General features: G+C 32.3%; 1 protein-coding gene across 4 annotated transcripts in view; it reads left to right on the forward strand.

Annotated features, from left to right (window-relative positions):
- The window catches only part of LOC134692142 (protein ELYS-like), a 79,378-nt gene that overhangs the window by 40,970 nt on the left and 22,955 nt on the right, over positions 1-15,453 (forward strand). For all 4 annotated transcript variants that reach the window (XM_063552577.1, XM_063552576.1, XM_063552578.1 and 1 more), the window contains 12 exons: positions 126-225; positions 762-882; positions 1,610-1,723; positions 2,317-2,418; positions 3,547-3,737; positions 3,997-4,091; positions 5,443-5,624; positions 9,776-9,923; positions 11,137-11,269; positions 11,992-12,063; positions 13,225-13,356; positions 14,636-14,820. In XM_063552577.1, the coding sequence (XP_063408647.1) occupies positions 126-225; positions 762-882; positions 1,610-1,723; positions 2,317-2,418; positions 3,547-3,737; positions 3,997-4,091; positions 5,443-5,624; positions 9,776-9,923; positions 11,137-11,269; positions 11,992-12,063; positions 13,225-13,356; positions 14,636-14,820 (1,575 nt within the window). The remainder of the gene's footprint in view (positions 1-125; positions 226-761; positions 883-1,609; positions 1,724-2,316; positions 2,419-3,546; positions 3,738-3,996; positions 4,092-5,442; positions 5,625-9,775; positions 9,924-11,136; positions 11,270-11,991; positions 12,064-13,224; positions 13,357-14,635; positions 14,821-15,453) is intronic.

Genomic DNA, 15,453 nt, shown 5'->3' on the forward strand with positions numbered 1-15,453 from the left:
GATCAAAAATATCATTGAAAAATAAAATTTTGTAGCAACATTAACAAAAATAAATGAATGCACATTTCCTTTAGGTTTAGTACTATGCATAATCTTCCTTCTATAAATGTTTATTTTTTTTAAAGAATTAGATGAGCATTTACTGCCAGGGCAATATAGCTACCCAGCAGCTAATTTGATGCAGGCCTTTGAACATCGGAGACAGGAACTCCAGAAACTACACCAGTAAGTCCTTAGATTAGCCTATTTTGCCCATTTTAGGGGTCTCTGTGGCCAGGTGGTCTGAGAAGTTTCTATTGTAATCAAAAGCCAGTCAATACTGAGTTGAGTTCGAACCAAGCTTATGCAGGTGCACTCGACTCCAATCTAAATTGACTTGAATTGTCAGTTTTCCTTTCAAAGGTCAGTGGCTTTCTCCATACACTATTGACTCCAACAATAAAAAACAGAAAATAGCCAAATACCCGTGCTTAAAAGTGGTGTTAAATCACAAGCAATCAATCAATCAATCTTTCCATTTTGGACCATTTTTTTAATTGCCACTATTTTGCATTGGTTTTTGGCAATGAGAACCATTCCAATCATATTACTTGCATGTTCAGTTAACATATGTCATCATCATATTACATGCATGCATTTTAAGCATTGTTAACAGGTGCCATCAATATAAAAATATTAAGTTTTCCTACATATTGAACTATCAGGTTATACCTTTGAAAAGAAATTTTGATGTATTTAAACATGTCTACTGTATTTTTCAGTGATATTGGTGAAACAGATTTGTTACTAATTGATGGCATGGTTAATAACATGGGTCCTGCTGTCAGTGATTTGTGGATAAAGGAAGGTGGGAGTGGATTGTATCCACCACCAAGTTTACACGTAAGAACAGCTATTTAATCATTCAGGGCTATTCCATTAAAAGGGACTTTGAAAATATCCCTACAACCAAGAACCATTTTTTTGATAATTTTACATAATGGTTATAGCTACATACTGATAAAAGACTCTTGTCCAACATTCAATAATTAATCTTCCTTCCTACTCTCCCACAAACATTTAAATGGAATAGCCTGCATGGATTATCAAGACTGATTCTGAACAAGGATTGGAATTTAGAAAAAAAAAGCTTTCACAAAAATATCCACTTACCAATAGCCTTACTACCAATACAAGACAAACACAAACACAAACATGTTCAATTTACAAGTTTATGAAAAAATCACATTCATACACTTTATATACTGTAAATTCAGAAATTATTAGAAAAATGCGACAAAATTGTAAACCCAATAATTTAAACTCGTAATTTGAAATATTTTAAATGAATTAGATTTATCTCAAAATCTTAATAATTAAAATCCCATTTAGGTCTAAAATGACAAAATCGCAATAATTAATGCACACAATAATTTATGAATTTACAGTATATATATTCAATGAGACATAAGATATAAGTTCAATTTGTTTTCCACTTAAAATAAAAATCCAGTTGAGTCAGATTTCTCTTTCTTTTTGGTTTCCATTTAATTATAATGTCAATTTAACCATGCTCATTAATTACAAAATGTAGGTGTTTTGACTAATAGACTTATTAATATTATTACAGGCACTACTTAATGTATACCTTCTGGAAGGGATAGACTTAACAATGAAAAATGCTTTAGTGCTGTACTCTTTGTTGGACCTGGTGTCACTTGTGGACCCTACACAACATGAACAAGTAAGTCAACATGGCCTTCAGTTTCAGAAGTAACAAAAACATTCCTCAGAGTTGTTTTGTTTGTTAGACCTAGTGTTACTTCTGGATCCTTCATAACATGAACAAGTCAGTCCACTGGGCCATTAGTTTTAGAAGGAAAAAACATAAAATATAAAAATATCACTACAGTTGCTTTGCTTGTTAGACCTAGCATTTCTTGTGGACCCTACACAATTAGAACAAGTAAGTCAATGATGTTACACCTGTCAAGAAAATTACATAACTTGTGCCAGATGCAGGAATCTAATATCTTTTTTAAAAATATAAATGATAAAATTGAAAATAGAAATGAGGAATGTGTCAAAGAGACAACAACCTAACCAAGGAGCAGATGTCATTTTGGAGTTATCTCCCATTGTCCAGAATTCTTATTGCATCAACTACAACCAATGCTTTATTGACAATGCAATATTCAACTTCCCACTGATAAATTACAAGTATCAGGTTTCTCTAAACATGGAAATGAAAAAAACTCTGAGCCAAGAATGGCATTTTATAGTCCCATATTCTATCTTTACATTTCTGACATTTGCATAAAATTATCTTTATTTTAGTTTTCTCAGAAGATTTGTAAGTTTACCAAGTCACAGTGTATCCCGATATCTGTAGTAAAGTTAGTTCAAGGCTTTTGGCTGCTGGATCATAAAGACTTTGAGGTAAGGAATACAGAGTATTTGATGGTTTCAAATCCTTTTTGTTCTTCTGAAAACTTATATCATCAAATTTTAGAATCCATGAACCTGTAACTTTTGCTTAAAAACCTACCTTTGCAAATAAATCATGATTGGTAAGCATGCAAGACATTTCATTTCGAGAATTCTTGTTTTTAATTTGAATTATAGTGCACTGTTAGTTCTTACAATGCTTCCATCAATTTTACAATTTTCTAGCATTTCGACACAATCTTGTTTTGGAAAATATATTACTAAGTTGAAAAACTTGTCTAATCCATTTGTCCTTTTTGTAAATAAAATATGTTTAAACTAGCTACCATCTTGTTTTGCTAACGACCTCGGTGGTTGAGTGGTCTAAGTAGTTACTATTGTAATCACTAGCCAGTCAATACTGAGGTTGTGAGCTTGAATCCCGCTCGTGCAGGTGTACTAGACTGTAATCATAATTGACAGAGATATTCAGTTTTGCTATCAAAAGACATGGTTTTCTTTGGGCACTCTGGTTTCCCCCCAACAATAAAAACTGACCGCCATATGAGAGCCCAACAGTGAGGCTTAAAAGTGGCGTTAAAACACTTAAAAAATCCATCAAATTGTCACGGAGCTGTTATAAGGCACTGGCTTTTAAAGACTATGTTCAGATATATACAAATTTATTATCAACAGTTCAAAATATACAGTTCAATTAATTTACATTGTTAAGACAGAGACACGTCCATTCTCTTTCACTAACTCTCTCCAATCCTCTCGCATCTAAACATTCACTCACTTTTATCATCACCAAGGCCCTGGCTACTTTTATGACTTTCTCACACATTAAATCGTCATTCATTTACAGATCACACAAGTATAGGGACAGAATATAAATAAACAGAGACATAAATTATAGGGCTTCTAGTTAGAAATTATTACAGTTAAAACACAGCTGCATCATACATTAAATTTAACGGTCAATCAGACAGTCTGCTAAAGTTCATGAAAACAATAAAATTCCAATTCTTAATACACTTGACCATAGCAAATTAATGTAGGCAATTAAATACAGATCTGAGATAAGAATTAAATATGCAAAGTTTCACCCTATGACAAAATCTTGTCTTGCTTTTTCAGGAATCCATGGTTGTTATACTTGACCCTTTAGTGACCAGGAGTTTGGGTGACTGGCAACACTATAGAATCATCAGGTCTCTATTATACCAAGGAGACTGCAAAATGGCATTGCGCTACATTACTTATAAGCAGTCACCATTATCGTCACCTGAAGAAGTCAAAATAAAACTGACAGTATTATTGGCTAATGGGTAAGTCAATAGTTGTGTTTATGTTGCTGTTTCCTGTCACAAATCTCCTCAGACAGTGATTTATACATTTTGACAATTTTATCTGTTATTTACTTATTTTTAATTTTTATTTTTTTTAGGGGGAAGGGGAGTTTACTCTGTCAACTCTGAGATTGAGCGTTTGAACACTGCATGTTCATTTCCTCCCATCCTCTTTCAAATTCACATTGATATCAATGTAATATTCCTGACTGCTCTAAGTTTAATATTTTTCTTGTAGATTGACAGCTGAGGCTCTAGAGTACCAGAGAACATACAGAGATGAAGATAATATGGAAGATATGTTACAACACCTGTTTCAAGGATGTCAACAAAGTAATTCATGTTTCTATTGTCACACCAATTTAAATTTGAATTATATCATATTTTCCAGCATTTTAGATTAATGCTTATTACTGTGGATTCATTTATTTTCATGGGCTACTGAAAACTTGCATATACGTGAAGATTTGATTTCATGGTTTTGCCAAATCTCTGCATACAAAGCCTAGTGAAAATATGATATTTGTGGTACATTTGAAATCGTGGTTTACCCGTATCCACGAAAACCACAAAAATTGGTATCCAATGAATGATAATGAATCCACAGTACTTGAAAAACATCAATTTATATGAAATTGAAATATTTATTGGCTTTATATGTCAAGTGGAAGAGAGCTGGCTCATTGTGTCTGTCTAGTGCAATACAAAGCAGGGTTTATATTCATATCAAAGTAACATGTTCTAGTTCTGAATATGCATTTAATTTGCTAAAGAATTACTGTACACATTTATTAATTCCATTTCAAAATGGCAGATAAATAAGCAGCTGTTTCATCACAATTGTACAGTACTACTAAACAGAATTACTTTATATTTGGTAAACAGATTGTCAGCTATGTGTTGTAATGTGTGCGAGTGCCTTTCAGGTGTGTCAAACAGTTAATTCCTGTTTTAAAAATTTGCACTTTAAAGTATGAGTGGTGGTATGATTAGCAAAACACAGTGTGATTTAGATTTCTCTAGAAAATGATTTACTGTTGATTTAACAATATACAATTTGTAAGGACAATTTAAAATATAATGTAAGTTTTGTATACAAAAACCACAAACTAAATTTCCATGAAAATCCATCAATCCACCAATTATGGTATCCTTGAAAATAAAATGAATCCATTTAGTAGGTTGAAAATGGAATCCTAAGTATGTGGCTACCTAGAAGGGGGATAGGACCTTTATCGGGACTCCGGGATTGGGTGTTTTTTAGCTCGGGATTTCGGGATTGACCCTTTCATGATCCAGGAATTCTTTATTCAAATTTCGGGACCTCAGGATTTCGTGATTTTAAGTTCGAGATTTGGTGTATTTAGGCCCAGGATTTCGGGATCAGGACCCCTTCTATCCCCCCTCTACCTATATATAAAAGCTAAGATATAAATTGTATCTCAAAAACAAGTGTTGACTTCTTGACTAAGGCAGACTTCTTAGTCCTGACATCATTTGTTTTCTGGAAGAGAATAAAATCCACATGCTTAGAACAAAAATTTATCATAGAAGTGGATTTTGATGGTACAGGTAGAAAGATTTACTCCTTTTTGCAATAAAAAGGATTTTTTTTTTTTAAAACAACTTTTAGGATTGCTTTTTTGTAGTGCATTTAATACTTTTGTATTATATTTTTTTACAGCTAAAACTATGGATCAGTTACTGCAGCTGCCGTTGACAGAGAATGAGGAACGTCAGCTAATTAGATATCTTACTGACAGTAAAGAACCACACTCCCTGGAACTACTGGTTTTACACTATCTACAGAGGGCCAGATATGTTGAGGCCATACAACTCAACGAGAAGTTAAAACATGCAGTTATTGTAAGTCACTGATACAACTGTATTGAAGGTTAGGCAGTCATACACGTAGCCAGGGGGTTTTGGGGGTTTGGACGAACCCCCCCTTGAAAACTAATAAGCACTGTTAAAGTCGATGTTCTGTTCGAATTGTGACTATTAAAGTCGAGTTTGTGAGTCAAACGAACCCCCCTTGGGAAATTCCTGGCTACGGGCCTGGGCAGTGCTTGTTCTTATCAGAATTTTCTATTTTGTAATCTGTGACATAGCCTTCTCAATTTCTCAATAAAGGAATAGGTCCAGTAAGACCCCTTTTTGGCCCCAAAATAAAGCAGTTTTACAAAATTGTTAAAATGTAAACTTGAAGTTTTTTATTGGAAAGTAGAATGCTTCTGCTACATAAATATGGGCTTTTTTTGACAATACAATGCATATATATCGGGTATAAGCATCATTAGGCCGTTTTTATTTAATAAGTTGGTTTACGGACATCAGCCCAAAAAACTTAGGGTAGGAGGAGGGAAAAAAAATAAATTTAAACTAGATCTTTCCAGTTTTTTTTTTTAATTGGTTTACGGATATCTGTAGGGCTCACACTTCTTCAGAATTATAGGGAGAAGTGACTTCTCTTTTTGAAACTGATAGGGAGAAGTGGTGAGATTTGAAAGAGAAGTGCTCATTCGTGTGGTGCCCTACAATGTTTGGATTTTACTATAGTATAAAGGGTCATATGTAAATAATGTTCTTTTTATATTGTTCAATTCATATCTGAGTATACAATTAAAGTAACATTTCAAATTAAAAGTTTACTTAGGTTCTTGTGAGAAACTTCCAACTAAATATTTAATATCTAGCACTAAATTGTTTTTTTTTATTTTGAAAAATGTAAAGAAATTATAATATATCAATTACAATTTAATTCAAAACTATCTTAAGTATGAAATTCAGTGTTTCTCATCAAAAAATATATAAGTTATTAACCTGGTCCATAATATATTGATATTAGCTAGTGTGATAGTCTCAGAGTTAAGCAACTTTAATCAAGTTTGAAACAAATTCAATCCATAAAAAAATATAGGGAATTATAGACACCAATCAATTAGATGTAACTAAAAGTCTCTTAATGCATGTGACATACATAATTTTTCCCTTTGTGGTCAATATTCGTCTGTCAGCTGTTTCGTCCGTGCGTCCATAATAATTATTGTAAAAGTACGGATTTCGGTCTTAGCTGGTCCGGTTCAGATCCGTAGTTTAGAAATCGGTAAATGGCGGACGAATGCAAGAACATTTACAAAAATAAACGATGTTTAACAAGTTATTTGGAAAGGAACATGACGTTTTTAATGCAATAAATGGATTAAACATTTACTAGAGGCAACTTTTATCACGTTTAAATGAAGTAACAAACTTATTTTGCCGTCGAAATTTAGGTTGATGTACGTTTTCGAGTGACAAGCACCGGAACTTGCAAAAATGTTCGAGGTGATGAGTTGTATTTTTTATCAAATAAACTGCTACACACTGCAAATACAATGCTTCAGCCTCTTTTCTTAAGATAATGAACCGTTTATGTCTTAATTTCTTAAATTATCAATAAAAAAATGATGTTTCATCAACTTGTTAAAAATTGAAAATGTCCGATGACGGATGCGACTGGTATCGTCAAGAACATGGCGACTTGTTTTCGATTTTGGGTGTCACGGAAAGCTAACCAGTCACGTTTCCGTTGCACTGGTTTACGATTTTTTAGTGCAGTAATAGGAAACAGAATACGAAACGTAAACACAAAAATTCCGTTTAAAATTTTCTTAATAAATCGATAAATATGAGGTCGGCGGAAATAAATTTTAAGGACAAATATGCGTTTATTTTTATTTGAATTAGCGAAAATTCGGGTCGGCGGATCCGTAAACCAACTTATTTAATAAAAACGGCCTTAAGTCATGCTAAATTAATGAAATCTTCACAAATTTAGCATTTTGAGTAAACTTTAGACGATGTCTGTCTTAAATGAAAGTGGCCGCATTTGTGTTCATTCTTAATATTGTAATGTAAGTTGTATTTGATGATAATACATAACATATATAAAGGTTGAGGATGAACACAGATTTGACCACTTTCATTTTTAACAAGTAAATCAGTTAAAATCTTTCACATAAACTAATTGAATCAACTGAAATAGACACTTCACTGCTTAAAAAGTGCCCAAAATCTTTCATCAGATGAACCTAAATTTTGAGGCCAAAATCTGCCCTTACTGGACCTACTCCTTTGATTATGCCCATGTTATTGTTTTATTGAATGAAATTTAAGGTATTATTTTAATTCTATAAATTATTTTAAAAATATTTATAAAAAGACCTTCCATTGTACTATAAATTCAGAAATTATTGTAATTTTATGAACAATGAAAATAATGCGAGATTAATATTGCGATTACAGGAAATTTTGTATACAGATCAGATATAATAATCATAATGTGAGTTCTAATATTTGAGATACTCACAGTCACACTATTAACAAATATATAAACCTTGCAATTATTTTTGAATTTAAAGTATTAAATAATGATGGTCAAAACTTTATTATAGGGATTTGGTGCTACAGTAGACTCCACCTAATCGGATATCGGCTAAACGAATATATCGGCTATTGTAATATCATTTCAAAACACCAAACCATTCCCTATATGTTTAATGTTAATTGCATTGGGTAATCGAATATCGGATATAAGAATATATCGTCAAATCGGATTAGAATATTTGGGTCATTTTGTTAAAAACCATGTACATGTACAATCGGATATTTTCATTGTTTTTCTGACAGGAAATGGACCCGGAAGTTACGAATTTACAATCTTGCAGACAAGAAGATTTTGTTTTTAATAAATAAAGAGGATCTTTTTCTTATTAAATTGTTGTCTTTATTCATAAGTTTCCTTTGTCATGTGAATTTCATGCCCTTTTACTTCAAATGGTTTGAATCTTTTTATAAATTATACAAGACTCAGTTGACAAGGGAAGTATGTTGCTGTTGGGAGAATTTTGATAACTCAAAATGCTCATAGAGTGAGAAATATAATTTAAACTGAATGTACCTCCTTCTGAATAATTTATTGCAATATAAATATATATAAATCCCTTTTGACAAGAGAAATCTGACTTTTGTCAGTTCTAAATATTTTTTCACATGAGGTGCAAAGATAACCATGTGTCATGGCCGCCATATTGGTTTGTTTACAAATTTGTGAAGAAGCCTCTAGAACAATGACCTAAACATAAATAGCCCTCAGAAAACGTAAACTATATGCAATAACATTTTATCAATCATGATTATTTTCATAAATTTAAATTTGATTATTTAAAGAAATAAAATTATAACATTACAATTTTAGCTTAGAGATTCTACACAGACATGCTTTGATCTATTTATAGCCCAATTAGTTTACCTGTGTGAAAATGTAAATGATGGATATTAATTTGTTTACTAAACAAATAAAGACAAATTATGGATGGAAGATAATAATTCACATGAATATTTCAGGATATATTTGATTTATTTTAATAAATATAGGATTTAAAAACTGCAAGTGTAAAGTTTAATCATTACATAATCAGCTGATATTTTTTTACGCAAACATCGTGGTGATGCAATTGATAAAAATCACCTCCAGCTTCCTCTAGCCCTTTCACATATTAAGCAATTGTCAGGGTTAGTAACATCTCAGGATTAGATCAACTTATAATGGCAGAATATTCAATGAATATACATTCATCATCTAATTGAATATATCGGGTAATCGGATATTTTTAGCTGACATTTTGGGTATCTGATTAGCCGGAGTCTACTGTGCTTGGCTTTTTAAAACATTTAGTCTCTACCATACGTAATTTCAAAATTATACCTTCTGTTCTGAAATTCATTTATTTCCATTTAAATAGTTTATAATGTATTGATAATATACAAAAGAAGATGTGGTATGATTGCCAATGAGACAACTATTGACAAAGCAACCAAATGACACAGAAATAAACAGATATAGGACACCATAAGGCCTTCAACAATGAGCAAATCCCCTACCCTATAGTCAGCTATAAGGAGGGATATAAGGAATGGAGCACAATAAATAAGGACTTAGCTGTGATATGCTTGACTCTGTATTTTAATTTCAGTTTGAGCCAGCGTCCAAAGCTCGTGAGAGAGCATCAGCAAGAAATGCTATGGTAGATGGTTTCCTGTCTGTTCTCTCTGCAGTGCAGAGAAAAATGGTGTTTGATAATCAGAGTTTACCAAAGAAAAAAACAGCTAAACTGAGGGAAGGTATGTAGTAAGGAATTAACTTCAAATTGATGTTAATGTTTTTGTTGGTACAGTGCTCACTACTTACCAAAATTTCTTCGGCATTGGCTTGTAAAACTACTTTCAGACTATAAAATTCTTCTCTACAAGTCAACAGAATCCAACTAAAATTCTGTGGGCTTGTGGACTCGAAAAGTTAATCCGTAAGTCTGTTGATATTTATCACCATTTTCAGCATCCATTGTTATACATGTGGCGGACAGTTTCTATTGGTGGAGAAGTCTGGAGTAAATAACTGTCCAAATACAATCTGACAGAATAACATACATGTAATATCAAGTGTTCTTTATTCCACTTAGAAATTACATGACTATTAGACTATTTTCTAAGATTTCTCCTTTATTATGCATAGTTTGGTAATAATCATTGTAAGTGAGAAGTAAATTCAAAGTGTTATAGCTAATTTCCTTATTCTTGTAGAGTAAAACTTTGTTTGGCTTGCTTGCTTTGTAATTAAGATTGACATCTTCAACAATATATATAGGCATAGTAAACCTGTAATTATTACATTTAAATTTAATTTGACTTTGTCCCAATTACAATTGTACAATATACAAATAAAGCAAGGAATGTAACGAAAGTTTGTCTGTACATGCAGAAGGAAATTAGCTCTAAAGACCTTAGGAGACTGAGAAAAGTTGTGAAAACTGGTCAAAACTGAGAAAGAGTGTAAAAAAAAATGATTTTACTGAAGACCACACAATTAATTACAATTATAACTGCTAACCTGTAAAATATTAAATGTTGCAATAAAAACAACCCATGAAAAAGTTTACTGCACTTGAAATTATTACATTGTAACTATGGTGACATTTAAACTTTTTGATGTTGATGGCAATGGTAAAAGTTCTTGCCAATTGACCTTAACAGTAATTTTTGGTGCATGACAATTAAATGCACACGTTTCTTTAGAAGATTTTTTTTTTTTACGAATCAGGTCAATTTTTTTCCAAAAATAACTGTTATGATAATTATTTGAGACCTGACGAATCACAATAAGAATATTTTGACAAATCACGGTAAAATTTTAATCAATCTGACACTAACAGTAGCTGTAAATGGCGGTTTTGAAGTCTGACATTAAAGGGCATTCCTACCCTCATTGTAAGGTGGATGAGTCTGAGGTATTGAGGACTATTCAATTGACTTTTCGTATTTATTTATTTATTTACAGTGAAGAAACCAAAACCATTGTCTACAACAGTTACAAAGAACAGTCATGCTAAAATTGTGTCAAGGTCAAATCTCTTCCTGGAGATCTTAGAAAGAGTTCAAGAGGTTAAATTTGAAGATGAGGCTGAAACAAAGTAAGTTAAGAGTTTTTATGAAGGTCATTGTGGAACTTTTGAAAGTCTTGCCAGCTTCATATTTACTATTGATTTTAATTTTTCTAATTCGTAAACTCAAACGAACATAAAATATTTATCAAATAACCACAAACTCTTACATGGGAGACACCACTTGCAGAGACAAGCGCACATTTTATTATAAATATGAGTATAATATTGTTGAAAGTTCATTTAAATATATAGCTATTAAGCAGCTTCTACTGGTTTCCCCATACTTGTGGTCCACAAATCTGAAAATAAATAATATGATTTATAATATTATTTATTTTGCAAAATGGTACACTTTGACTGCAATGGCTCGAATGGCTTTAAACCACCTGAGTTTACTTGAGTTCACTCGTGCATGAACTCAATATCCAAATTGAACTGACTTTACTATAATTAACCAAACATGTGTTAACTATAAAAAAAACAACATTTTACATGTTCGATTTTGTACAACTTTGATAAATATATTTCTTCGTGATAAAGTTTTTACAGGATTTTAAAAGACAATACAAGATTCAGTTTACTTGAGTGTTGTTTTCAATATAGAGGTATTAGGTTTTCAAAATGTATGGTTAATACAATAAATTGTATAAAATTTGGGATGTATGAAGCAAATTGATATTTTATGTTTTTGGTACTCCCATATTTAATAAATGAGAAAATGTATATTGACTTCATCACTTTCTTTTCAGTGACCAAGAAGAGTCTAAAGTAGGACCATTTGTGTGTACGCCTGTTACACCAAGGTCAAGGTCTTTCTTTGGGTATGTATGATGAAATTATGCAAACTCTTTGACTATTTGATTGATTGGTATTTTATGCCACTTTCAGCTCTATTGCCTTTTTTGGCAACAGTTTTCAATGGTGGATAAAGCAGGAGAGAGAACTAATGACCTTCGGAAAACTGAAAATCCTCGTCAATAAATGATTATTTGAACTGTACATGCTAAAAAATGATACCTTCACCAAAAAAAACAAAAAAACAATAAGTGTAATCTTATCGGCAAAGAATTATCTCAAGTAATATTTGTGCTTTATTTTTATGCCCCATTTATGGGCATTATGTTTTTCTGGTCTGTAGGTCTGTTCGTCCAAGGTTAAAGTTTTTGGTTGAGGTAGTTTTTGATGAAGTTGAATTCCAATTAACTTGAAACTTAATACACATGTTCACTATGATATGATCTTTTTAATTTTAATGCCAAATTAGAGATTTCCCCCCAATTTCATAGTCTACTGAACATAGAAAATGATAGTGCGAGTGGGGCATTCCTGTACTCGGGACACATTTTTGTTATGAGTCGGACAGCTTTTGCTCAAAACCTGACAAATCTCACTTATAACAGAATTATTGAGACGCCCCAGTCTATTCAATTGTGTCATCAAGGCTCTTAAAATATTTTAAATTCTTTTATGAATAGTCTTACAAAATGGGACAAGAAATTATGATATGGGGCAACATGATTGTGGGTGAATTTTATGATAGTTTATAATACAGTGAAACCTGATTAAACTGAATCCTGTTCAAACCGAAAACCTGTATAAACCAAACATGTTCGTAAGCACCGTCATATCAAATCATGTGCGTTGTGAACCTGATAAAACCGAACATTGGCCAAAACTGAACAAAATCCCAAGTCCCTAAGAGGTTCCGGTTAAACAGGTTTCACTGTATGTCCTAAAATCTACATTGTCCTTTTGATATAGATGTACATATTTTTACAAACAGTGAGGCTACATAATCTGGGGTCTTGTGGTAATATATAAATTTTGAGTACTATAATCAGACTCAGACTTTAAACTGGATTCTGTGTGTCTAGCACAAATTTTGTACTTTGAGTTCTGATTTAAGATAGTTTACCGAGAACCAATGTCACAGGGATTTTGTTTAACTCTGCATACATTAAAATTGTGATTTTTTTCTTTAGACATAAACAGCCAGTTGTTTACATGACACACCAAGAAAGTACACAGATGTCTTCACCATGGCAACCATCTGTGCAAGCTGCAGTTACTCCTTACAACCTGTCAAAAATGATGTCACCTGTATCTACTAAAAGGTTGGTATGACATTTAGTATTGTGTATTAGACCAATGATGTCACCTGTATCTACTAAAAGGTTGGTATGACATTTAGTATTGTGTATTAGACCAATGATGTAACCTGTATCTGCTAAAAGGTTGGTATGACATTTAGTATTGTGTATTAGACCAATGATGTCACCTGTATCTACTAAAAGGTTGGTATGACATTTAGTATTGTGTATTAGACCAATGATGTCACCTGTATCTACTAAAAGGTTGGTATGACATTTAGTATTGTGTATTAGACCAATGATGTCACCTGTATCTACTAAAAGGTTGGTATGACATTTAGTATTGTGTATTAGACCAATGATGTCACCTGTATCTACTAAAAGGTTGGTATGACATTTAGTATTGTGTATTAGACCAATGATGTCACCTGTATCTACTAAAAGGTTGGTATGACATTTAGTATTGTGTATTAGACCAATGATGTAACCTGTATCTACTAAAAGGTTGGTATGACATTTAGTATTGTGTATTAGACCAATGAAATTGAAAATGAAATTGGGGAATGTTTCAAAGAGGCAACAGTCTGAGTTCTATTATTATTCGTGTTAACAACATTTAGTAGATAGTGGAAAACTTGCATTTCGTTGATAATAGATTTGGTGCTCTTGCCAAAGTCTACAAATATTCCTATAGAACATACATTATTTGTTACACATTAAAATTGGTGGTTCCCATGTAACCATGAAACCCACAAAAACATCTGTATCCCACAAATGATAATGAATCCACAGTGCCTATTTATCTGTTTTTAATTGAATTTCCTTATCATATGTATATAAATAAATTTTGTGTATTAACTGTCTTACGATTGGTTAAAATTATTAGTTTTATTTTCAATGTTGTCAATTTTTATGAAGACACGCCCACTCTGACGTTGTGTATTCATACGCCAACATGTGTGTACTTTAATGTTTTTGTCAAGATAAATAAAATAAAAAGTTCTTTGAGCCTTATTTTTGATAGAAATTTATTTATAATGAATGGCAATAATTTATTTTGATTTTATTGAACCCAAAAATTAGTTTTATGGTTCAATAAATTCAAAATAAATAATAGCCATTCATTAAATATGCCAGGGGCGGATCCAGCCATTTAAAAGTTCCAACCCCCCCCCCCCCCCCCCCCCCCCCTCTGGATCCGCCACTGTATGCAACAAACATAATTGTAATCGAATTGGCAACAAAAAGGAAAGTGTTGAATTTCTCCTAAACTCCTTTTTTAGATATTTTTGTTTTATTTCAGAAAGAGCAAGATATGTGGGGCTGATGCCTTAAGTATGTTACAGACACCTGTACCACAGAGAAAGTCACTTTCTAGGTCAAGGACATCATCATCTGTACCAGCTACACCTCAGTCTATACTTAAAGTCCGTCAGTTCATCTCTAACAAAAATCCACAGATTTCTCCATCAGAGTGTATGGCCAAAGGTATATAAAGATATTGATAATATAAAAAAGAAGATGTGGTATGATTGCCAATGAGACAACTATCCACAAAATACCAAAATGACACAAACATTAACAACTATAAGTCACTGTACGGCCTTCAACAATGAGCAAAGATAAGACTGCTTTTGAAAAGTTTGGATGTTGATGTTCTCTGTGTATCTTTCATTCTCATATGTAGTTATGTTGGTGTTTTTCTATTTTTATACGCCCATCTTTTAGACGGGACGTATTATGGTATACCATTGTCCATCCCTCCATGGTCCACACTTCGAACAATAACTCAAAAACACTTTCACCAATTTCCATGAAACTTAAGTGAATTGTTTATATCTATTGACGTAAGCTCCCTTTCGGTTTTTTTTAATTTCAGATTTTAAGTTTTGGATTTATGGGGCTTTATTCATAAAAAAGGGGGGATTTTCAACACTTCGGACAATAACTCAAAAAGGCTTTCACCAATGTCCATGATACTTTGGTGAATTGTTTATATTTATTGATGTAAGCTCCCTTTCAATTTTTATAAATTTCAGATTTTAAGTTTTGGATTTATGGGGCTTTATTCATTAAAAAAGGGGGATTTTTAATACTTCGGACAATAACTCAAAAAAAATG

This window comes from Mytilus trossulus, chromosome 12, assembly GCF_036588685.1.
Source record: "Mytilus trossulus isolate FHL-02 chromosome 12, PNRI_Mtr1.1.1.hap1, whole genome shotgun sequence".
NCBI lineage: Eukaryota > Metazoa > Mollusca > Bivalvia > Mytilida > Mytilidae > Mytilus > Mytilus trossulus.